Below are 25,934 nucleotides of genomic sequence, written 5' to 3'. Positions count from 1 at the left end.
TTCTGTCAAACTTTGTTGTTGATACAGAGATGAGCTGATGGGTTATTCAAAACAAGTGAATTTCAGTCCTTGATCCAGTATCAGCTTCAGCTGATACTTCTTGTTGGCAACAATAGAAAATCTTTAGTTCTGGCTTCAAAAGCCTCTAGAATTGAGGACTCTTTGACACTGTTAAGGAAGCTCTCCAGTTTTAGGCAATACCTGTCCCAGCAGCCTGTGGTCTCTGGAGGGCAGTGTAGCTGCTAGTGCCACTGTGGACAGCTGAATTCCAGTGGTTGCAGTTTGGTGCAAACAGAAGAGTTGTACAACAAAGCTTTCAATGTTGAACTATTTCTCAGCTGATCTAAGAAGGAGGATGATTTATCGTTTCCTCTTGTACATGAAGATGTAATTTGTATCTTCACCTGAGGCCCTACATATAGAAAGTTTGTTTAAATCTACTGTGCTAATTTGTTTCCTTCTCCCTCGTGGTGACAAGGAGCTTCACGTTTAACATAGTTAGTTTGGCAAGCATTCAGAAAAAACAAGATCCCAGCCCTGTGCAGTTAGAATGTGGTTTTATTACCCTGGTATATACTACTGTAATTTAAAAATTAAAAACTGTTTAAGTGTTTTTTATAGAATGTAATGATTCCTTTAAAACCTTTTTAATAGTACTTTATCTCCATACATAGGGTAAGTGGCATTAAACCTCTGAAGAACCTTTCTGTGTATATTGACCTGTACACAAGGCAGACCAGACTGTGATACTACCGGAGATAGAGCGATCTTCTACAGTATGTGTAAAACTGTAACTTGGGTGGAGGATGTTGGGAAGTGGCAATTATTTGAAATTAATAAAGTACGCTTAAAACTTCCTTGCATCCTGTCTTCTGTTGTGTTTACAAATGTCATACTGCAAAGCTGCTGAATATATGAACAGCTTTTAAATACGCTAAAACCCAAGTATAGTTGTCAGGTTGTCTGCTTAGGTATCAAAGGTATTAAAGAATCTGTAAAAAAATCTTCTTGAATATATGTAAAATCAAGCTGTTGTCTTTGCTAAGTTGCCTCTCTCCTAGTTTTGGAAGCCCTATGAGCACCAAAGAATTCATGTGGATTTCACTTTGATTTTTCCCATGCCCTTTTTTATCTTTTATAATGAGGTCCTAGCCTGTGTGAGTTAGGGTGTGAAAGAATTACATTGTATTACAGTGAAGGGAAGACAGATGTATTCATAGATTAATCTTTATAAGAAAAAAACCAAGGCTAGTCAAATGGGAGCAGCAGCCTCGTGAAGTGGGATGGGATGTGTATTTTCATTTCTTAACTTGTGAATGATGTATCAAATTATTAATCTAAGTATATTTGTTATACTCATTATGTGGGTACAGAACCAAGACTACAAAATGTGTCTCCTAGACTTTCACATCGTAGCTTTGTTCATCTGAATACTTAACTAAAATTTAGTTTAAATTTGTGACAAGTAATTACTTTCTCTAAATTAAAAACTAAAATGAAATGCTTGTCTCAGTTATTTCTTCATAAACACTGATTTTGGTGACTGTGGCTCAGATCTTTCTGTAACGTAGGTATGAGCTAATTATTCACAGAATAATGAAAACACATGAAGAATATTTACAGAGATTCAAGTGTTCAGTTTAAGTTAATGAGACATAATGTAAAGCTGCTTCTGGGCAGGTAGAAATAAATAGGCCATAACCCAGAAAGCAGATACTGACACAGTCACTGTCTACTTCATAACTGCTCATGGTTCAGTCGCAAAAGTGTTACTTTTCAAATGGGAATGCGACAACTGTGCCTTTGTGTTCTTGTAAAAAGAAACTAGGAGGGGGTAACTGAGGACAACTGAAGTACACACTATTAAAAGAATGGGACTAACAGTTGCTACCAAGAATAAGAAAAGAGTCTGTATGGCTTTAAAAAGAAACATGGATTGGGTAAAGGAGGTTATTGGGCTCAAGAAGGCCGCTGCAGTCATGCTGGCATGAAAAAAACTCTTTTGACACCTCTGCCCTGCTGCCAGCTGCATATAGAAGGTGCCTGGCATTTCCTTCTCTTCAGCAGAGAAAGCACTCTGATTTCCAGCAACGTGTCAAAAAAACTATATCCTGTATTGTTATAGGAAATGCTCTTTTCATAGACTGTTAAACAGTCTCTTTGATATGCTCTACAACTCTTTGAAAGCCTGTTCAGACCTGCAGCTCCAATAGACCTGTCCCTTGGGAGAGGTAGATTTATCAGAATCTGATACATTATCAGGCAGAATTACAATTTCTTAGAGTAATGATGCAGGTGAATCTCTGCACTGAAGGAAAGACTGGCAACCACCTTAAGCCATCTGCTAAGCAGAAGAAAGGGTAAGTCTGTTTTTGACATTCTGCATATCCACTCTTCTAACTGTACCATAGTGGCTCTTTGATACTTGCAAAACTCCCTGGCTAAAGGTGGGGTTTTTTTCAGTTAGCACAGCTGGAAATACAGGTACTCCATTCCTTGCCCCCTGACTAGCATAAAAGGGTCTAAAAATGGATTGGTGCAGCTTTCTCTGATGATAAAAACAGAAGGAAAATACTCTGAGGGAGGACAGTAGCCTGTCTTGTAGGCTGCTGAGAATTATGGTGATGGAAAGGGAGGCCAGCAGCAGGTATTTCTTGAACAGCTTACTCAGGCTGTGAAATTTCCATCCCTGGAGGCAGTTAGCATGGAACAAGATGCAATGCCAAGCACCCTAATTTACCTCCGCAGCTGGCCCTGCTTTGAGCATGGGGCATGACCCGTAGAACATAGATCAGAGAGGACAGCTATGGTTTGGGTTTTTTTTCTGTCATTTGTAAAGGTTCATTTATAACAGCATTGATTTTTGTGCTACCTTCCTTCCAGTGAATGAGGTTTTGGTTCTAAAGTAATAAAAATGTTTAAGCCTTACCCCTTCATAAGTCTCATATCTCACTATTACCATAATCCCTGACCAATTTATAAAAACCTCTATTAGAATGAGTGGGAGAATGTTCTTCCTGCAATTTATTGAATTCAAGTTGAGTGGCACTGAACACATTACAAGAAGGAGCAAGAGAACTAATATTCATGATTTTTGACAAAAACAAGTTTCTTCTACAAATGCTCAACAGCAGCTTTGAGCTGTCTCACCAAGCTACGAAGTTACCTGTATTCTTTCTGCTCCTAAACAGTGTTCTCAAATGAGGAAGCCAAACTTCACGTGCTACACATAAAAGGAGCTTTACCTTATCTAAATACACCAAAGCTCAGACATTCTACAAATCTATCTGTGTCAAAAATAAAGCTTCTCCTAAAAACATGATCCGTATGGGATACTGGGTATAGAACAGCCCTAGGTTTGGGCTGCAGCCTTTTCAGGGGAAAGAACAAAGTTCTGCTCAGCTAAAGCCAAGCTGACCTTCCTACCATGCTCACTTACTTGTGTACCTAGCAGACATCCGGAAAGGTAACATACACAATTCCACACACAATTTAAAAAAAAAAAAATTAGTCTGGATGTAATATCCAGACAGATGAAGCCAGCTGGCTGAATCCAGTCAAGGCCCTGCTCCCTGTGGCCTCTTGAATGAAGAATCCTAGAAAGGGGGATCTCAAGGTTAGCCAGGCCCTAACCTAAGTAATGTCAGCTCTTAGAGGTGTGTGACAGTTGTTACTCAGTCCTGTCCCCGAAAAAATTGCAGTGCTTGAGATACCCACCCCCAGTTTGCGCTAACTGCACAGTTAAATTTTTTCCTTGGCTGTAATGCCCAGCTCTGCTGCAAGTGTTTCCTATCAAATGTATGTCATAAACTGTGAAGTAGATAATTCCACTTGGCAGTCTCATCAAAGCTGAACCAGAGGACTGCTTGCAATCAGTCTTCCTTTGCATGGTCTTCTACACGCAGGAAAATGGCCCTTTAGTCACCCTTTCTGGGAGTTTTTAAGCACAATGCCTATGTATTTATTTTCTTCCCCTAGGAGGCTTAAATTAAATAAGTCTGGCAGAGCAAATTTAGGCATAGACTTCCCTGCCTCTTCTACAGAACAACCAGGCACTCTGACAGGGTAGGAAACAGGTGATTTCACAACCTGACCCAAATTACTCTATTAGCTCATGAAAGCTAATATAACCATTCCATTCCTATTTGCAAGTAGTTAATCTATTTCTGTTCAGAAAGGCTTAATAAAAAATTCAGCTATGGTTACATGACAATCCCAAATAATGCCTAGATCAACATGGGGGGTTTTTTAAGGTTATTCTTCTTTAAAAATAATCTAGAAATTCTCTCAGCATGTGGTAAATTACACCATAGTTGCACATATGCAGTGAAGAGCCATTTCAGACCTCTCACACAACACCTGCAAACCTGAAGCAACAGGTGAATTTTAAAGTGACAAAACTAGCAAAATTCATGTGTGGGAAGCTCCTGTACACAGAGAGAAATAAATGCAGTCTAAACACATATGTAATGGAAACAACCCTCTTACAGACAAAAAAAAAAAAAGATTAAATCAAGTATGTAATTTACTCATGAAAGCTGAAGGAGGTTTTCCTGGAACAGTCATCACCCTCCAAAATCCAAGAGCCCACAGGAACATTCTGAGAAAGCAGTAAATGTGTTTACTTCAGTCACATCAGAGGTATCTGATTTACAAGGCCACATGTTATTTGGTCACGGGCAGCAGTCAAGCTACCAATAAGCTATTTTACAGATGATTCTATTAATACCAAGCTCAATACGAGTACTTCCACTAGAGCCTCGAAAGCTTTCAGCCCACACCAGTTGTAGGCAGTAGGAATGTGGTCCAGAGACTGTCTCTAAGTCCCACCACCACTCTCACACTGTTTCAATGTATTTATGCTGAGTAATACAACTGGCATTACCAAGCAGTCTGTATGCTACATTTTATTACTGTTTTACAACTATTTGAAAAAAGCTGTAATTGTAGCAAGGATGAGCCCTTTGGAAGACAGTTATGTGCCAGACAGTTTCTAGAGAGGCTTTACAAAACATCTCGAGATCCCGGCACATAAAATGAATGAAATCTGATTTTTTAATTTTTTTTTTTTTTATAACACAGCTGTATTCAATTCCGATGAGGTATTACCCATCACTTCTAAACTGTAGGAACACTGACTGACTTATAAACTCCGCTAAGCCAGCAAGGCTGAACGAGACTCACTCACAACATGTAGGAATTAAAGAAATTTGTATTTTTCAGTGTTGGTGTATCGCAGAAAGATGTACTAAAGGTGAAATAGTGGCCACACCAAATCCACTAGAGATCTTGACCTGTGTTATACTCTGTACACTAAGGGCGCAGCTGTTGATATTACTCCTCACAAGAAGGAAGATTCCACTAGATTTATTTGGAATTTGCTGCTATTTTGATTGAAGCATGCAAAAACATGGGATAACTGCTCAAACTGTTTTTCAATGCCTACAAGCAACTAAAATCCAACTCTGCTTCCCTCACTGAAGGATAAACGCAAGGTTGCTATTTTTATTAAGAGATCAAAAGCTGAATGTCATGCTGAGTTATCTGTCTTCTGTTTTTCTCTTCACTTTATTACATATCCAACTTGCTACTCATCCACTCTACTGTAAAAAAATGTAATGTGTATTGTATTTTTTAAAAAGTAATCCAGTGTTCTTGATCTTCTACATGAAAATGGATGCTCCCAAAAGGAACATTCATTCTTGTAGCCTACATGAGCTGTGTTCAGCTCCAAAGACTGGAACCAATCCTGTGGAACAGACATCCACAAGAAAGGAAAATTCAGCAGCAGTAGGTAGTATGAGCGGAAAGGTGCTTCTCTTCATTGAAAGTCATACTGCTCATTATGAACAACCCAACTCACCCAGATGATCTTAAAATTTGGTGTTAGCCACATAACCGATAACGTAATGCTTTCTCCTGACATCCAACTCATTCATGAATACACTGAGCAGAAGCAACACCAGAATAAACTCCTGTCAGATCCCAGTCTGTGTCCTCTCACTTTGATAAACTGATGCCTACTGCTTAGTGGAGTGTTTCAGCCAATTCTACAACTCTACAGTTGTGATTTCATCTAGGACACATTTCCTGGAATTGTTTACGGCAGCTGCATAGCTGAACAGCACAAAAAACTTACTGAACTTTAAAATACATTCACTGCTGTTTGCTCATACACCAAGCCAGTCACACTAACAAAGGAAATTAGATCAGGTTGACATTGTTTCTCCCTGACAAATACAGACTACATTTTGTTCTCTTTCGTTACTGTAGAGCAGGGAGGAAACTTCCAAGAAACTCTCTTCACTAATTTAATGTACTTAACGGTATCTTCCGCTACTTCTCCTTGTGCAACAATAGACCTTGATAAAAAAACTTAGCATTCTGTCCTTGTATCGCAAAAGAGAGGTAAAGTCACACACAGAAGATCAGGGTTAATGGAACAATATGATCAGAAGTTAGCTTCTGCCCTTTTGTTGCTAAGATACTTTTTTTTTTTTTTAAAGTTTCAAAATATTACACAAATCTAATCACTTTAAGTATCAAAAAGAAACAGAACAATATTCAGCAGTGCTGGAGACAGTAAAAATATCCCTTCAATCAAGCAAATTGTAACAACTTACAGATTATTATCTTCTTTTAGTTATGTTGTTACAAACCCCACAGAATTTCTGTAAGCACTTTAATTTCTTCCAGATTTTTAAATTAACCTTCATATCAATAGGTAAAGAATTCCTTATTTTATATCTGTAAGATTCATTCTACTACTTTTCTCTAAAATGACAAGTAAAAAATACATTTAAAGCAGATATCTTACCAGCTGAAAAATATGAAACCCTACACATCACAAAAGGTTAATTAAGGTGAACACATACTATCAGGATGGATACAAACTAGAGACGTGTGGTGTTTTGCTGCTAGCTGAGCACATGACACTGCAACAGTCCGCAATCCCAGAAGAGAGATAAAGAACCTGAGTGTCCAAGAGAGTGAGATGACCAAGAGCAAGGGAGATGACCCTGAGAGGGGCGACCCAGAGAGAGAGCGAACTTCCAGACAGACCCTCACCTATATACTGGGCATGACGTGCATGATATGGAATAGACCATTGGCCAGTTTCGGTCTCAATCCTAAACCTAAGGTCAAATCCTAGGCTAGTAACTGGGGCTGTGCTCCTTCCCAGCTTCTACTGCACCTGCAGACACTGGCACAGCAGAGAAGCTGAAAAGTCCTTGACTGTCCTGGCAGCAACTATAAACATCAGTGTGTTATCAGCCTTCTTCTCAGCACAAATCCAAAACACAGCTTCACACTAGCTACTATAAAGAAAGTTAACTCTGTCCCAGACAAAACCAGGACAAGATACCATCAGCTGATTTACATATAGATTTACAGAAAACCAGAAGTTCAGGTTGAAGTTTTCAATCCGCATACACATTTTCTTATTTTATATTTTTCCTATACATTAGAACATGTGGTACATAAGAAACGTTGTTTGTAATCAAACGCACTGATGTGGTTCTTATAGTTGTAGGGTCTTCACTAAACTGGAACAGGAAGCCCAGTACCAATAAAAGAAAAACAACCAAACAAACATCTCCCTCTCCTTTGGATACTACTCCTTTAATAATGAAAATAAGCGTCAGACAGAGTATACAGAGACTTTACTGAAGAAATTACACTAATAATGGAGTTAATGAATTGTGCACTTAGATATCTACAAGCATCCTCAGGTGTCACTACAGTACAAAATAACATGCTCTAGAAGAAACTAAAGGCTTCTACTTGAACATACCGTTTGTTGCCTCCCAAGAACCATTCCTTAACTTTAATAAAAACACACTTACATCAATTAATAAAAGCCTTTTGAGTGCTCCAATTAGAAAATACATAAGCTGATAATTACCTGTAGATAATTAACTCCAGAGTGCTAACATGTCTTTGCATGCATTGCTCTCACCTGTTCAGCCTGGCTGGATGGCTTCGACATTAACTAGTCAATTTATTTTGATATAATTATTAAAACATTATTTTACCTGCTCACAGCAATTTTGCCTTCATTATGTGTCTTCTTCCAGGCATGACACGTCCCTTTGCTGATATTTTGAGTTAGCTAAAATAAGGAAAATAGCTTTGTTTAAATATCAGAAACATGTTTCAGAATGAGCACAAGGAATTCTAAATAAAACCCAATATCTAATTTATTTGGCCAATGAAGTCCACCTCTGTTGTGCTACACTTATTTTCAGATGACCTCAAATCTAGCAATAGGTTCACTGGAAGACCACGAGAGTCCTGCAAAAGAACATATTTGGAACATATGGGATATAGTGCATGTGAAAACATTTCTCAGAAAGCATCACTTACTCTTTTTCTTTGATCTTTTACTAGAAAGTTCTAACCTGTTACAAGCACCTATCTGTTACTTTCAGTGAGCTAACTCGGCTTTCTACAACATACCTCAAATGTTGTCTCTGCATTTGAACAAAATGGGGATTTTAAGTAGGGAGAAATAACTTCTACAAAACTAACTACCAGAAGAGAGGTGTTCTTTTGAGGACACGTGTAGAAAGAGCCATGTGCCAGAAAAAAATTTCTACTTTTACACTCCACTGACTACTCAACAAAGGATATCTTCCTGCAAACCTTCCATTGTTTACATTCTTAGCTTGTTACGTCTCTAACATAATATAGGTGCAGGTAAGCTTCGCACTCATGAAAAAGCGCTGGTTCATGAGCCTTGCAAGTCCCAGAAAAGAACATCTTATCCTGGAGCACAGAGCTCAGGGCACCCCTGGGACAGCAGGAGGATTCATGGAGGGATGAACACTGCCATGCAACCCCTCTGTGCAGTGCTGTGGTTAATAAGTCACAAAAGGATTTGGTTTGGGGCTTTTTTTCCTAGGTTTTAGATGCTGCATTCTAGACCTAGTCCACCTATTTAGGGCATTAAATGTACTGATACAACATTTCATTTGTTCCAGACAATACAGAGTGCATTTCAAAGTTTGCTCAGTTGCAAATCAAAGAGGAAAACTAATCCTCCATGAAAATTCTATGAAAGAAAATATTGTGATTAGTTACTACAAGATTATATAACATGCACAGTTACCTGTCTGTAAGTATCTAGGAAACATTATAGGTGGAGGAAACCTTTTAATAATGACCATGGTTTTCATCATAAATTCCAACTGGTCTTAAAAACTTAAAAGTCCTTGTTTAGATCAGAGACCTACTGCATTACCCTCAGGGACGTGTTCACATCCAGCTGGAACAAGGGAGAGGCACTTTAACACAGTGGAGTTGTTACAGGGTATTCATAACTGAACTATAAATTTGGTGCTAGAAATGTGAAAGATGGCATCATGATGCAGCCTGAACATCCTGAATCATTTATGCTAGAAAGATGGAGTGTGTCACTATTGTTTCACAATGGCCTTATATACAGAGCTTTGTGGTTTTGACAGACTTTGGATTTTTAATTGATGGTCTCAAAGCTACTTTTAGTCAAACAGGTGTTGTATTAACAGCAATTATAATGAATATAACCAGTGCATGTTGCAGGTCTTATACTGAGTGTAAGCTTAGAGCATCTTATTTTCAAAAGTATGTTTAGATACCTTGCCATTGGTATCTATGTGATATATTTGATTGTTTACCTGTGACTCTATACTAACGTGGACGCAGATTATTAAGTATGAGTGGAATCGTGCAAAGTGTGACCTGAATCCTATTGCATGTTACACCCCCATGTTAGTAAGATGCACACCGCCCTTCACCTTGAAGGGAACATAGGGAACATTTGAGAACATTTGATGTAGTCCTCATAATCGTATAATAATAAATATAATTTAAAAGTAACTGCATTTCAAAATAAATTATCTAAAATTGCTAATTTGTTGTATGGAGTACATAGAAATTGTTTGAAGTGATTCATCAGACTTGTTTTGTTGTTCATAACATCAGACATTTACAGAATGTGTAAAAATTACTAAAGATGCTGCCAGGTAGAAACAAAAGTTTTGTGAACAAAAGAAGTTATGAAGTGAACTTTGTTAGTGATCTGAGGCAAAGGTTTGACTTTCCAAAAGTTAACTAAAACCACCAAGCAGTACCATTCCCTCAAAGCAACGTTGGTTTATTCTCATTACTCATGGAGAGTCGGAACAGAAAATATATTTCAACAGATCTAATTAATTACAAAACCAGTAATGGTTCATCTCTCGCTGTAAGTAACACGCTGTCATCTGCTGATCAAGGAAATCCTCTTTCTGCTATTTCAGCCATCAGCAGATTAATAATGGTTGTACTTTCCTTGAAGATAACAAACACATCGCACACAGAAAATACACTTGATGACACAGCTCATGCGCTACTAAATATACTAAATGCTATCAGGGATAAAGAGCTTTCAAAAGGCTGAACAACGACAGTTTATCCCTTCCTCTGCCAACAACGGCCACCACTACACCACCACCACGGTGCCATAAAAACCCCACAGCAAGCATTTCAGGGACTCAGGCTCACAGAAGCAGCGTGAAAAAGAAAAAAAAAAAGCATGTGAGTCACAAAAGCCTTGGCAAAACAAAGCCCCATTTCACCCTCCAGTCCCAAAGGCCCATCCCCTACACCGCCTCAACCCCAGGGGCTGCCACGGGCCAGAGCTGCAGGTCTCGGCCTTCTCCTTGCCCCACGCGACTGCAGCCAACTTGCAGCCAGCACTGAGCCTCGCAACTCTACGGAGGAGTAAGAATCAGCACAAGAGTTATTCAATATTTCTATTTATTTTTTCATTAATACAGTATTTCCTTCCCCACAGATTAACTGAAAAGTAACTCACGAAACATTAATTGAAGAGCTACCAAAACACAGTTCTGTTGAATCTGTTGTTTCTTTTGGAAGACAGTCTGCTTTAGTATTATTCAGAAACACCACTGCTGCCTACAGAATAATGAACCTTTTTTCCCCAATCTAAACATCCATATTGGATCCAAGGCACATAACATTTTATTCATTTTATGAACCAGTTTTAAGGCAGCACTCAGAACAGAAATATACCACATCAAAAGGTGTAAGAACTATTATTTGAAGAGAAAGTTCATTAGCAATAAGGGCAGATTAAGCTATTGCCAGATGAATCATTCTATCGGCAAAGATTAGAGTTTTGATTTCCTCTGAAAGAAGCTGACAAGAGCATTCATACATTCATCAGATAACCACCTCTCCTTCAGGACTTCACACTCCTTACTGTTGACTGCGTGGAGCTTCTCTTTATCTATACTTCGTAACAGTTGCTTTGAGGCTGCCAAGGCCTGAAGGAGAGAGAGGAACATTACGAAGTCACATTTTCTATACCTTAATTTAATGTTTCAGCAAACAGCACAATAAACACATTGGAATTCAAGCAGAGTTTTACTAACATTGTAAGTTTTAGCTTTTAGTCAACCTTTTTGCTGGAAGTAATTATTGCATTTAATTACCAAGACTGCTAATAAGCTGGAGGAGGTTCATGGGAAGCAAATCAGCAGTCCACTGAGTGCTCACAATCAGAGTAGAAGGGCATAAGAAGCGAAACCTGCTCAACTGTCTGCAGTGCCAAACTCAACCTACGTTATCAGCAGTTGGCACAAGTGTCTCCTCTTGTCCAATGTAACATAATACCATTATGACTCAAGTAGTTTTGCAAAACTTAAACTAGTGTGCAGGATGACTTAATTCAGCAAAAAGTAAAGCCATCCAGTGTCATCTTGAGGACCCACAGTGCAAACAGCACAATGAATATTGTAGAACCAGTGGTAAGGCTCTTAAACCTAAACTAAAACCAAAACAAAAATCTAAGAAGGCTGCACCCAACGCAGGCACACAGAGACTGCAAGTGGATTAATTAGTTTTTGAGGCTTTTCATCTATTGAATCTCTGTGTGCAGTGCATTGCCTTAGACTCGGACAGGGCAGAAGAGAGGTTTCTGTTTCCCAGCAGCAGAGGGACAGGGTCAGATCTGTGCTTAAAGGAAGTAAGATTGAGCCTTGTTCTTTCCATTAGGGTTGAAGTCAAACCAAGTAACAGGATGGGGTTGGCAGGAGGACTGTGAATGCTACAGGCTTACAAGGTGGAGAAAAATTTAAAAATACTTACATTTTTGGGGAGGCTTGCATAAGCTTCTAATCTTGCCCAAACTTCCTTCTGAAAAGTCCTGTCAGGGAAGACTTCAGTCACCAGTCCCTGAGCACAGGCTTCTGCTGCAGTTAGCTTTTTATTGAAAAGTAAAATCTCATTTGCCTATATAAAGAAAGTAAAAAGTGTGATTCAATGAGACAAAAGACTTGGGTGATCTGACAGGAAAGGTACAAGCTTCCAAGTCATATTAATTTCTCTCTCTTGCTTGTTAATGTCTGCCCTCTGAAAGGAACATGGAATCACAGAATAGATAAGGCTGAAAGGGACCTCCAGCTACTGTTCAGTTCAAAGCCACTACTCAAGCAAGGTAAGCTGGAGCATGCTGCCCAAGATTGCTGGGTTTTGAGTATCTTCAAGGACAAAGATACTTCTCCAAGGATGAAGACTTCACAGCATCTCTGCACGACCTGTTCCTGTTTTTCACCACCCTCACTATAAAATTATTTTTTTATGTTCGCATTGGATTTCGTGTTTCAATTTGTACCCCTTTCCTCTTGTCCTGTCACTGGGCACCACTGACGAGAATCTATCTCCTTTACACCCTCCCATCAGGTAAGATTCTGCCAAGCCTTCTCTGCTCCAGGAAAAACAGTCCCAGCTCTCTCAGCCTCTTCTCATGTGTAGTATGCTCCAGGACCTTGATCATCTTTGTGGCTCTTTGCTGGGCCTACTCCAGTATGTCCACATCTCTCTCGCAGCTGGAGCCCAGACCCAAACACAGCACTCCAGCTGTGGTCTCACCCGTGTTGAGTAGAGGGGAAGAATCACCTCCTTCAACCTGCTGGCAACGCTCTGTCTAATGCAACCCAAGATACCTTTGTCCTTTGCTGCAAGGGTGCATTGCTGGCTCATGGGCAACTTGTCCACCAGGACATAAAGGTCCTTCTCTGCAAAGCTGCTTTCCAGCCAGTAAGCCCCCAGTATGCACTGGTGCGTGGGATTATTTCTTCCCAGGTACAGGACTTTGCCTTTTCCTTTGCTGAAGTCTGTGAGATTCCCCAATCCTCCAGCCTGTCCAGGTCCCTTTGATGGCAACGCATCTGGCATATCCACCATTCCTCTCAGTTTTGTATCATCTGCCCCATCAACCAGGCCACAATGAAGAGGTTAAATAAGTATTAGACCAAGCCCCCAGGCTACACCATTAGTGACTGGCCTCTAGCTCCTATTGTTCACCAAGAGTCTACACGTCTTTTTGAGCAGAGCTCCAAGGTTGTCACCTGAAATTATCTCATCATAAATGTGTTTGTTCACTTTCTGCAGTGACTCCAAGATTTCTAGAATGTGTACTGGTAGGTTATTATCTCACTGAACAGACTACCCTTGATACTTGGATGTTTATGAAGCACTTTCTCTATGCCTTATGGATTTAAACCCTGCTCAACAAAAATACATTATATTAACGCAGGCAATAATATCAGATAAGCATTTGAAACTATTCAGATTTTTTCTGTGAGATACCAAAAGAAGCAGGAAGGGAGTTATGCTGTTCTAAGATGAGACAACTTAGATTCTGCTGCTTCTCCTTTTTTTCTTTTCTTTTTTTTTTTTTTTTAATTACTATTATTTAGTTTCCTTATTTCTAGAGTAGACAGAGAAAACAAGAGCATGAACAAAAGACCAATAGATAATAGAACAAAATAGATAATATAAAAGGTCTGGAAGTAAATACATAAATGGATTGCTTTATGTTCACAATTAGAAGAATGACTGAATACAAGTTTCCCACAGGGCTAGCAAAAGCCCTGTAACGCTTGCTCCCTTGCCTGACAAAGGCAGCCTACCAAGACATTTCTCATGAGTGCTCTTATTTTCTTTTTTTAAACCCTTCTGTATATCATTCCCTTCCATTGCTGGAAGAAAGATACAACCTTTCACTATATAGAAATTGTTTCAAGAAGGTGAGGGAAGCCATGAGAAAGAAAACCTTCATTGGTATTCATAGTATGGTTTTACAAGTGGTCACTACTCTTTTAAGGTGCCTGTGGTGACAGTGTCAGCACATTTGTTAATCTTTATTTCAAAAGATGGGAAGCTTTCTTTGAGGACTCTTGCTGTGACTCCACTTGCTCTTACAGCTGGAGGATACCAACACAGAAAGGTCAGTGCAGACATTCTTACCTTAGCTAAGCCCATGATTTTTGGAAACAGGTAAGAGGAACATCCTTCTGGGCTCTGTCCAAGCTGACCAAATGGGGTGTGAAATGTAGCCTGGGGAAAAAAAAAAAAAAAAAAAAAAAAAAAAAGAAAATCCCACAAGCAAATCTCACACCAGAACACAAGACTAATGTACTAGGATTTAGTTTTAATTTTGAAACTTCTACTGTGACAGAATTCACCAGAAATACATTTGAACTGTTACCACAATAGTCTTTAAATACCATTCGGTAGCACTGTTTCATCCTCCCAACGCACCAAAGAGCTGACTTCATCTTTATAATTCAATTCCCTTATCATAACAACCCCATTGATGAAGTTACCTTGTTTGAATACAGTGCTTAGAGAAACTAATTTCCATGTGCAAAATCCTTACTGAAAAGATGTTCATACAGATCTGTGCTAAGAGTTTTTAAATACATAGCCCAAATAACTTAAGAGGCAAAGAGCATTTCGCTTTCTGAAGGCACACTAAGTTTATTCTACTCCCGAAAGATTCAAGTAATTGAATCTTATTTCCTCAAATTTTATGCAAGCTTAAAAAGAACCCATGGCCAAAATACATCATGGGATCACACAAAACAATGTCCTAATTGCAAGTTAGAACTGAACTGCAGACTTATGTTTTGACAACTTACATCAAGTTTAGGCAAGGAAGACAAAATGCTTGCCTTTATTTCCATTTAAAAATATGAACTGATACACAGAGTGCACAAGTTGCCACTGCAGCTTTCACTGTAATAGCAGGTAACAATCTTGTACAGTCCTGCAGATGGCCATACAGTACGACAGATCAATAGCCTTCTAGGAAGAAAGTGACAATTAATAATAGTGAGAAAAGATTAGACAGCTGCCAGGATACAGACCAGTGTAATTGGTCCTGCTTTAGCAAGGGGAGATGAACTATACCAGGGATACAAACTGGTGCCCCAGAAACTAGAGCAAAATACAGCGCACACAGCAAGGTTAACTAACCACCCAAAATGCTGATCTGTTGTCAGACTGGGCTGCGCAGTGTCACGTAAATGTGGTTGGTAATGATCTGCTCTGGGAATCCCTGTCTGAGAATAAAACTAAATTTTCCCAAGTCCCACAATGACAAACGCAGTCCAGTGGAGACTTTGAGGAAAAATCTGACACAACGCTGCAGCAGGAGTGAAAGTACCACTCATTACAGACATTTCTGCAAGCAAAAGACCTTCAGTTAAGTTCTGTATCTGTTTATTAATCTTATAAAAAAGAACAGCTCAGAACATAAAAAATGAGCCATATAATGGGATTTTATGCTATGCCTTAATATAGCTTTTGGTTATGTATTTAGCAAGTGACCTTAAAAGGAATCTTAAATTGAATAAACCAAAGCTTTTCTAAAGTTACCTTGGAACACAGATTAGATAAAATGCCAGTTGCTGCATACCATTCCATAATAATCTTTTACTCCCCCTCCCACACCTGAAAGGGGCCTGACAACCACCGTTTCACATCAGCTACTCTTTACCCACTGATACAGCAGAGAGTTTCTAAATTAGAGTTGATAACTTGATAACCATAACTTCAGCAGGGAAATTCAGTGCATGCACTGGCCGATGCACCCCGGTGCTGGTAATTAATATAGGTGTTCCCTGTCGTGATAAAAAAAGCCTTTACACTTGTGTGTTCTTTTCTGTCGGATTACCCTAAACCAAGTAATATTTGCTACAGAAAGAGGCTTAAAGAATGCCTTGGGATCAGCTATGTGATGCACTTACCCTGTCAGAAGCATAGACAATGTCACATAATCCAAGGAGCGTTACACAGATTCCAATAGCTGGGCCATTGACCACTGCAATCAGTGGTTTAGGAAAATCAATAAAGTGACCCACAAACTCTCTAGAGAGAAGGAAAAACAAAATGTTAAGAGACATATCCTAGTCTTTTTCATCAAATATAAACAAATTTCAAAACACCTGATTAGATACTACATAACAAAAACCATGAGCTAGATTCTATGTAGCACGTTTTTGTCCTTTTCCCAAATGAATTCTGACAAAGAAAATAAGAACTATTTGAAATACCTGCACTTCCTTACCAATTCAGAATCAAACATGTACATGACAGCACAGCTTTCCTAGATCCTGCAGTCAAGTTGTGAAAGTGCTGTCCTCTTTAGCTACAGTTACTGAATAAAGCTCACTAACAAGAGCAGTCTTTTGCCCTGTCTGTCTATGCGCCTATGTATCCATCCCAACTCCACCCCAGGGATATCCTTTCCCTTCACAGATTCTGTTCTGCAGTGAAGCCCCAGCAGGCACCAAAATTGTGATGCTACCACAACACAGAATTCCCTAGTGCTGTTCTGCACGGGTTTGAGAAACAGCGTTTTGTTTCATTTGACAGCTACTTCTCCATCCAAGAAGTGCAAAATACGTTCTCAAAATATATTTTTCAAAAGTGAACAGTGCTGTAGAAACTCCACTTCTCTGACATCTCTGTGAATCAGTTGTAAAGAAAGCACTGGGCCTGTGTAATAAACACAGTACAGCAAATACAGTCTTCTCAGAAGAGCAAGAGGAAAGAGCATAAAGTACACATGAGACTCCGCATTGTGTTGAACATCCTACAAAACACTGCAGGTTGGAAGGCTTGCCAGATACCACTGAATCACATCTTTACAACAGATTCAGACTGCATGATTATCACTTTGTAGGGGCAACTGTGATCCACAGACAGCTTGCCTAAGTAAAAGCTACAAACCCAAGTGCTTTACTTGCAGTTCATCATTTATATTTTTGTATTTGATTTATATTTTAATCAAAAACATTGTTTGCTTTTTTGTGTGTTTTAGATTTTCCATGAATTGCAAGTCCTTGAGGAAACAATCCATCCTGCAAGCATCTATCAGATGTAGTCATCAGAGGTACAGAAATAAAAGAGAAGACAAAATCTGCTTAAATAGGGAAGAAACAAACATATTCTTGGTCCCAAAAAAACATTTTAGCCACTGGGTCAGATGATGCACCTGATCTCCTTGGCCCTAGAAAATAAATTTGTTTATCAGGTAGATTCAGACTCAAAGATGGAACCAAGATCTCTGAATCCCTGGGCAATTTTGAACAAGTTCATTACACCTTGTCTCTACTCTGACAATGAGTTTATTTTGGCATATCCTGCTACTGTAGACACTTTTGGGTACCAAAAAGCCCACAAAATTTTCATTGCAGCTTACAAACTATACAGTCAAAATCATGTTTTTTGTCATTATATCTGCATGTACTTTGGAGACTAAAAAATAAAATCAAGTCTTTAGCATCACTGTACTTAAAAAAGATTTATAATACTAATCTCATTTCCTCATTTATTTCACACAATTAATACTACTTCTTCCACATGTTTGTGTTTATGTGCATGGTGACCCCTTAGACAGAGTCATCTCAATGAATGTATCGTAGCACAACTGGGTCCCTGCTGTTGTGTTTTCTAACAATGCCTGCAAATTATATTTTACCCATTACAGTAACATTCATATATGAAACCAAGATGTTCTACTTGAGTAATACTGCTCCATCTTCTGCCATCTTCTCCACTGCACCAGGCTGGGTATGACCAAAATTACCCAGATCATTCCCACTACTGTAGTAGTCTCCATTTCCTGCAGAGAATACATATGAATTAATGCACCAGTGGTTTCTGAGTAGGTAAGAGAAGCTTCCATTTATTATATTTACAAAAGAGTTTAATTCTAAGCATCTAACATTATTAAGCAATTAGAGGGATTGTCTCAAAGTACACTACTTTAACGGATATCTATGGTTTAGAAATAAGTTTTGACTGACAATTCACTGAAAAACAATGGGTAAAGAGACAAACAATATTAAATTTGAAATATGTGAGGGGGAGAAAAAAAAATTATTTTCTCTCCATAATTGCTCGGGTTTTTTTTTTTCTGTTGATTCACAATCATTCACACAGTAAGATGCCAGAAACCTTTTTTTTATTTAAACAGGGAAATGGAACTGCAAGGTTATGCATCTCCCTCCACCCTCCTTCAAACTGACGAAAGAATCAAAAGTAGACAGAATAACCTATTTAATGTGTCATAGAATTTTCATTCCACCCTCCTTCAAACTGACGAAAGAATCTAAATAGGTTATTCTGTCTACTTTTATGTGTCATAGAATTTTCACGGGTTTTATGACCAATTAAGGAAATGGCATAGCATTCTCATGATAAGACTGACAGCACTGCATTGAAATCATTGTACTGAAAGATGTATTCTTCAATAAGAAGCAGATAACCTGCGAGTGAATGTATAGGTCAGTTTGAGCCACCATCAAAAAAGCAAGAGTATTTAAAAGCTAGACTGCATGATTTAATTGTCTAAATCATCCCATGTTGCATGAGGACATTCACAGGATAGGACCTTTCACTGGTTGGCACATCACAGGCTGCAGTGCTCTTACTAACTACATAAAATGGAACAGAGAGGTTTGTGCAGGTGTGTTTGCTCTTTACTCCTAGCTATACACATTAGACATTCCAGTTGTGTGAACTACCTTCTCATTTTGTAAGGGTTGTTGTGCCTAGTCATTGCTACTGAAAGGAAATTCAGCATCCTAGCAATACAAGGTGTTGGCAAAGAAGACAGTGGAGAAGAATATGTATGCAACTACCTCATATGTTCCAATGTATCACAGAGGTAGAGAAAATGGACTAAACCCATGCGAATGAACTTCAAAAGCAGTACTGAAGATGCTGTGGAGCAGTTATATCAGCCTCTCAAAAGTAATAAAGCCCTTAGGAGTATTCACTGTCTATCTTCTCATCTCAGAAAGATGTTTTCATATAACAGCAAGGTTGTTAAAGAATTTGAAACACCACCTTGAAAGAATTTTGCCAAAATACTTTGGAAAATCTTTGGTCTATACTAGAGGAAAGAATTTCCTCACTTACACATCTTAGTCTAAATACAAGTAGATAGTTCATATGTCATTTTTACATATTACTAAAAAAAAAAAAAAATCTAAGAGAGGCATATGAAGTGTCGTACCAGTAATAACTGCTATGGTAGAATCATCTTTTCCAGCTTCTTCAAGAGCTTTGATAATTTCTCTGTACATCTGCATATGAGGAAAACCAACAAAGTACAAATGTAATGCTCCAAAAGACTGTAAAAAGGAGATTCACACCGACAACAAGCAACTTGAGAGTCAGATTAACGATGGTCCTTTTAAGTATGAAAAAATTTGCATTCATAGAAAGTTAAGTATTACATGTGAGGTATTTCTGCCCATAAAGTCATATGCTTGAAATACTCAAGACTTCTGACACAAATCTAAAGAACAAAATAAGGTCCTTTGGAAAATAGACATTAGCTGGAAACAGCTAACTTTAAAACCTGAGAAGCAGGTTAAGTGGGCAAAATAATACATTAAAGAATTGGCAACAGTGGGGTGAAGTCTCTGTCCCAATAGGAAGGGCTTCCTCATGAAGATAGCTATGGGAACTAGAAGACTATCTAGACATACACACAACAGTGCTGAGACAAAGTAGGCTGCACACATGCTTTGTTATACATTAGGCTACAGTCAAATCTTGTATCCACAAAACAGTCTAGTTTTCCTGCAGTTTGCCATTTTAGCTTAGTGCAGAACGTAATCTTATCATAAGTTTGAAAGAAACCAAAAGACACAGAAAGCCCAATCCCTAAATTTTTAGCTGAATTGTTTAATTTTGGACTGGATATTTACTCTTTAGGTTGTCATCAAAGTCAAGATACTAAACCCTCACAAAATTCAGACCGCCATGCTTCAGTCAGTTCTGCTAAACCAGTGGTAATGATTCTTTAAAAACATAAGTAAGCTTACCCAAGAAAGAAAAAATCATTAATCCTCCCAAATTAATTTCTTTACCTTATGGTTGATGGCATTTTTCTTATCAGGTCGGTTAAACATTATCTTTGTGATATTGTTTTTGGTGGTAACTAATAGTGTTTCATAGCCATCTTGTCTGCTCTCTTCTGGAAAAGCATCTTTCTTTTGGCCAGCAGATTCTGCAGAGACCAGACTTGAGACAACTTCAATATATTTCTGTCTGGCGTTATCCTGTAATGAAATAAAAGAAAAAAAAAAAAAAAAAAAGGAGAAAATAGAAATCACACAAAATTATCAAAGGCTGAAAATTAGTTTGTTATGCTATTCATAAAGTGGGTACCTGGGTGGAGTGTGGGCAAGGAAGAGATAGGACTGTCCTTTAGGACAAGAGGAAGAAAAAAAATTTGTTAGCAAGCTTTCTAATTAAGGTGAGAAGGGGAACATGTTGTATTTAAACACTGGAGATCATGCTTGAAGTCATCTGGAGAGTAGGTGCAATGGATCTGCAAAATAAAAGTGCATAGATGGTGGGATGATGACATCATTTTGTTGGGAAACTGCCCCCATCCATGCCTAAGATTACCAGAGAGACCTTTGTCATATTCCCAGCATTTACACATTTCTATAGATCCTTTGCTTCCGCTTTCCAGTTGGACATTTCTCCAACAAAAGAAAAGGTTTTTTTTAAGGAAATGTGTTGCTGAAAATACGAGTTTTGAAATGGATCTATGGCATTTTAAAATTGATCAAAGACACTAGTTTGTATTTAGCCCAAACATGATGTGCAAAAGCCTAAAGAATCCTGCTTTTCTATTTCTATAGTAAGAAGTGATTTAAACGAATTGTAAGTTCTTGGTTGTTACAACCTATTTTCTTGAACAGATAATAAATATACTTTGAACAATTCTATAATCCATAATCTATAGCACATTAAATTGTCTAGTCTCTCACCCCTATAACTTCAAGAGTAGATTCTTTTCCTTAAGTGTTTCTTGGCTATTCCTAAAAGCTGCAGAGCCATGTCAAAACAAAAACCCAAACAAAAAACAAAAACACAACCCAAAAACCCCAAAGCAGCACAAGAATATGTTATGTTTATGAAATTATGCAAGTATGTTTTCTTTTGAAAGAAAAAAAAATGCAAAACCTCCCGTCTGTATTAAGTAGTATCTTTGACCTCAGAGACTACTCCTGAACAGCAGGCCTAATGCAGCAGTGACACAGGTGGTCAGAAAAGCTTATGTTTCCTGCATTTAATAGCAGCTGAAGAAACTGTGGTAGCTATACACAATGTCAGACTCACTACACTCTGCATGAAAAAAACCCACTTACGTATCTTTCCATCTATATTCTTCCTGCTTGCTTCAACTCAAGTAAAGACTTCTCTAAAGGTTATGAAAGGTACTAAAGATATCAATACACCAAGAAAGAATGAAGAGAGGCTCTCAATACACCACATTTTTGTAGTCTTTTAGTCAGCAGTATAAGAGATTGACTCTTTTAAATGACAAAGTTATCAATATGCTGGATTCACAAATTTGGTCTCTGTTGTAAGAACTGAGAAGCTCAATCCATCCTTCTTAAAGGGAAGAGCAGAGTAGAACATAGTGTGAAAGCACTATTTTTACTGATATTCAACACATATGTAAGGTATCTTACCCTGGTACAAGCTGGTAGTAACAATGTAGAACTAGGCTTACACAGTAAAAAACCTCCAAAAATTGAAGCAATGAAATGACTGTAGAATACAGCACAAAACATTTTGGTGCCTGAAGCAGAGCTGCTCACCTAGCATACAATATGTTTGGACATTAGCCATTCACTTCCAGACCAGGCATTTCAAGGCAGAGTAATCTATGAAGTATCTAAGTGAAATTATACATATTGTCACCTGAGACAAATTGCCAAGAGAATTCCATGCATCCCACTTGGCTTTCTTGACAAAGTCCAGCATACCTGGTTTTGGAGAATTGCAGGGACCTTCAGTAGCCTGAAAAGAGAGTGTAACAAAACTTCTTTAAACCTTTGATTAAAGTTCAGATGCCCTGATAGAAAAGATGACAACTGTTAGGAATATTTATACGATCAGGATACAGAATTCAACTCTGAGACAAGGAATACCTAGTGGTTGGTCAATATTCAGACAGTTCACCTACCATGAAGTTTTCAGTTGCTGCTCTTTCCTAATACCTGGTGCTGGGCTTTCAGAAGCACCTAACCAATAAGAGACACTAGTTTCCAAAACGCCCATGCATGTTAAGTTCTCCTATGTCAAAAACTGCGGAAGTTTGACACTTAAAAGTTAAAGACTAGTAAGCTGTGTGAACAAAAAAAACATTGCATAGGACCTATTAAACTGGATCTTACTTCAAATTTGGCCCTACCATAAGCAAGGGCATTGGACCAGTTGAACTGCTAGAGCTGAGCTACCCTGAAGTATTCTATCATCAGTTTTCCTGAAGAAAAATACACTAACAGAGAGAAATATTTCAAGTGGGAGGCAGGAAAGAAAGAATACATTTATGAGCTTATTATTATTAATTGGTAAAACTACTTGGAACAGTCAGCTGTCTAAGCTTTTATTTAAAGGAGCGACTGATTGCCTTCTTCAATATAACAAGCCATAGCCTGTACTGACCCTGCAGCCAATCTTGATCCACAAATACTTCCCCAAGTACCTATTTCTACAAAGGTCTCCTTCCATGCTGTAGCAAAGAATAACTTTCACCCAAATTGTGGAGGAACAGTTCCTTGAATTTTTAACAAAACAAACCAAAAAACCTAGACTACAACAACCACGCAAAAGAAAAAAAAGAAAACAACCTTCAAATGTCAACACCATTATATTACAGGCCCAGCAGACTGACTGTAGGTACAACAAAATTAAGAGGAAGCATGTGGTATACTTTTTTTTCCTAGGCTTAAGCTATTTTCCAGAGCTGCATCATTATGTGCTATATTATATGGAAGGCATGGCACAATTGATGTAAATGGGCTCTATTTCTTTGAATAAAGGTTTACATTCAAAGCATCGTTTTCCAGATGAAACAGGTTTGGCTTCCCTCAGAATTCAGGCAGGGTTTGAGGGGCTGGCAATTCAAGAACAGAATTTGTGCCCTTGAAATGAAGAGCTTATCAAGATACAATACAGTTGAACGACTCCTGTTTTGAGTAAATTTTTTTCAGTTCCATCCCCTCGATTATAAATGCCCCTTAGAAAATAAAATAAGTCAAGTCTACCTGTTTAAACAAAGCGTAGAGTTCCAGCTTCATTTCATTGCCAGGATCCACTTTCAAAAGCTTCAGTTGTTCTTGAGCCTTTTCAAAATCTTTCCGGCTGACTTGCATAGTGGCTGCAGTCATGTGCAGGTGAATTGATGGAATGCAAACAGCTTGCGCTCGCCTTTTATAACTGGAAAAAAAATCCCATTGCTTGCTTTTTGTGTAAAACCAGAGAAGAAACAAATATGCCGCTTTTTAAGGACATTTAAAGTAAATGTAAAACATTAAATATTTGGACCTGCACTGATTAAAACAACAACAACAAAAGCAAGGTACTAAAAATTACAAGAAAGCTGCTTTAGGAGTTTGCTTTATCTGCAACATCATTAACCTTTGGAGAATATGACATTATATCTCTCTAGTACGTAAAGTGCTAGATTTAATGCTGCCAGATGACAAAGAAACTATGCAGTAATATACCAGATGATCATATATAGACCACTAAATGGCAGTAGTGGGAAACTAATGTTTTGGAATAAATCAGAGCCCTACAGGTTCTGTCCACGACAAACAAATAAGAAACACTGAACATTTAAAACCTCTGTATGCAACATTAACAGCTTTATATATGTATGAATCAAAACGAGTATGCAGCCTGCCTGTGTTTTGTGATCTTTAAAAGTTCATGTGCTTCCATGTAGAAACACTTCAATCTGAAAGCCCGGTTCTCCAATCAGGGCAGAAGTAAAAGCTAATTTCAAAATGTACTTTGGAAAAGGACTGGCTGTAAAACAGCTTGTAGACACTTGGAAAAAAGATGTGGTCAAAATATTGTGGAAGAATTCTCTGCAAGATAAAAAAAAATAAAGTATTTCCATCAAAAAAACCCCAACAAAACCCAAACTCCACACCAAAGAACCAAACCTAACCCAACCTTATAATGCTTTGTAAAAGCAGGTTTACTTCAACAGAGTTTGGAATCAAAAGTCAAGAAGCCTAACAATTTTGGCTTGTTTCAAGAGGCCAAAAGCGAGTTGTCTCAGCTTTCTTTGGTTAAATTGCAATATACATTAAGTATTTTTACTATTTCTAAAATGTTAGCAGTTTATGTATCAATGTTCCTTCTCTATTTTAGTAAAAAAAGAACAAAATCCCCCCAACCTTCCCCACTCTAACTTACAGACACAGCTGTTATGTTAGAACTTCATATATGATAGATTACACAACCAGTCACATCTGAAAAATTAATTATTATCTGAAAGGCAGACTCATAGAATGTTTAATCATTAATTTAATCTGTTAACATTTAAGTTACATTTAAGTTAATTAAAAATCACATCTAACATGAAAATTCTTCCTTTTTATACACACTTAATGAGAATTTTAGAGAAATTCTACTGCCTACTTTGAAAACATTCTCATTGCTCTTATTTCTTAAATAAAATTTATTTTCAGCTGCAAGCCTAAAAGTTGCAAGCACGCAGTGTGAAGAATGCCAACTGTGTCCAATTAATTGTATTATTCTTTCATTTCATGCAGATAGAATGTTTTAGTTGTCTTGTAAAAATGTTTGTAAGATCTATTGGTTTTATGTCCTATTTCAGCCCTTCTGTATTAATAAAATCTAAGATCCTGGAATTTCAGGGCTACCGAGTTTGAATGACAGAAACAGAAAGAATATTTTCTGTTATATACAGAAATTCTTTCAAAATGAAAGAATTCCAGAATCTGCTTCAAAATCTTATTCTAGTAAAAAGAAATCTATCTGAACAACACAAAGTGGAACAGGCTATCAAAAAAGGCTGTGGGAACAGAAAGTCTTCTTACCTAAACTGATCAGCTGTAGTCCTTTATTAACATAGCAGTGCTCCCAGACAGATGGGGTTAACCCTCTGCCACTTTAACATTCAAACTGATGTGTTCAGAAGACTGTGTCAGAGTTTAACAAGTTTATCCTTTAACCAACTGTGAGGCTATTTAGCCAACTTGTGGACTTCACCTCCACCATTACTAAAAGCCAAAGCAAACTGAACAGCCTGTGCCATGTTTAGAGCAATCATCCCTCCTTTGCTGGAGAAAAAAGGAGTGGTATGTGGGGAGTGGGTGGTTAATTAATACAGACATTCTGGGTGGAGGTTATTCTAGCTACAGGAAGCAAAGCAATCCTCTCTTTCTTTATGTCATCCTATTACAGGCTTCTCCCAAAGAACTTCAGATCACTTGTCTATACACGTTATTTCTTGTCATAAACTCTTCACAGGTTGTTTCTTTTTTGTTGTTGTTTTTTTGTTTGTTTGTTTTCCTCCCTGCAGAATTATTTTGGTTTTCATGAGTGTCTATCAAATGAATATGATGTCTGTTACAATATCTTGTCAGACTTTTAGGTGGAAAGCAGTATCCCTCTAAGTTTCACAGACAGGCTTTCTTACAAACAGGGAGTTGTGTAGTAGGCAATGATGGTATCATACTAAAGAAACCTCAGCTTGACAGTTTTTACATTAATAAAGTGAAATTACTTCAGCTGTTAAT

At 38.0% G+C, this 25,934-nt stretch overlaps 1 protein-coding gene across 1 annotated transcript; it reads right to left on the bottom strand.

Annotated features, from left to right (window-relative positions):
• Positions 1-11,156: 11,156 nt before the first annotated feature.
• ECI2 (enoyl-CoA delta isomerase 2) lies at positions 11,157-23,586 on the bottom strand. The gene is made up of 9 exons (XM_010078655.1): positions 23,424-23,586; positions 22,075-22,173; positions 20,223-20,414; positions 19,361-19,430; positions 17,860-17,962; positions 16,083-16,203; positions 14,299-14,388; positions 12,136-12,279; positions 11,157-11,312 (listed from the first exon to the last, which is right to left on the bottom strand). Exons 1-9 carry the CDS (start codon positions 23,544-23,546, stop codon positions 11,157-11,159), a joined length of 1,098 nt encoding a protein of 365 aa, XP_010076957.1. The 5' UTR covers positions 23,547-23,586.
• Positions 23,587-25,934: the final 2,348 nt, after the last annotated feature.

This window comes from Pterocles gutturalis, unplaced genomic scaffold (genome assembly GCF_000699245.1).
Source record: "Pterocles gutturalis isolate BGI_N339 unplaced genomic scaffold, ASM69924v1 scaffold11133, whole genome shotgun sequence".
Lineage (NCBI taxonomy): Eukaryota > Metazoa > Chordata > Aves > Pterocliformes > Pteroclidae > Pterocles > Pterocles gutturalis.
This window is presented reverse-complemented; position numbering and strand designations above follow the sequence as displayed.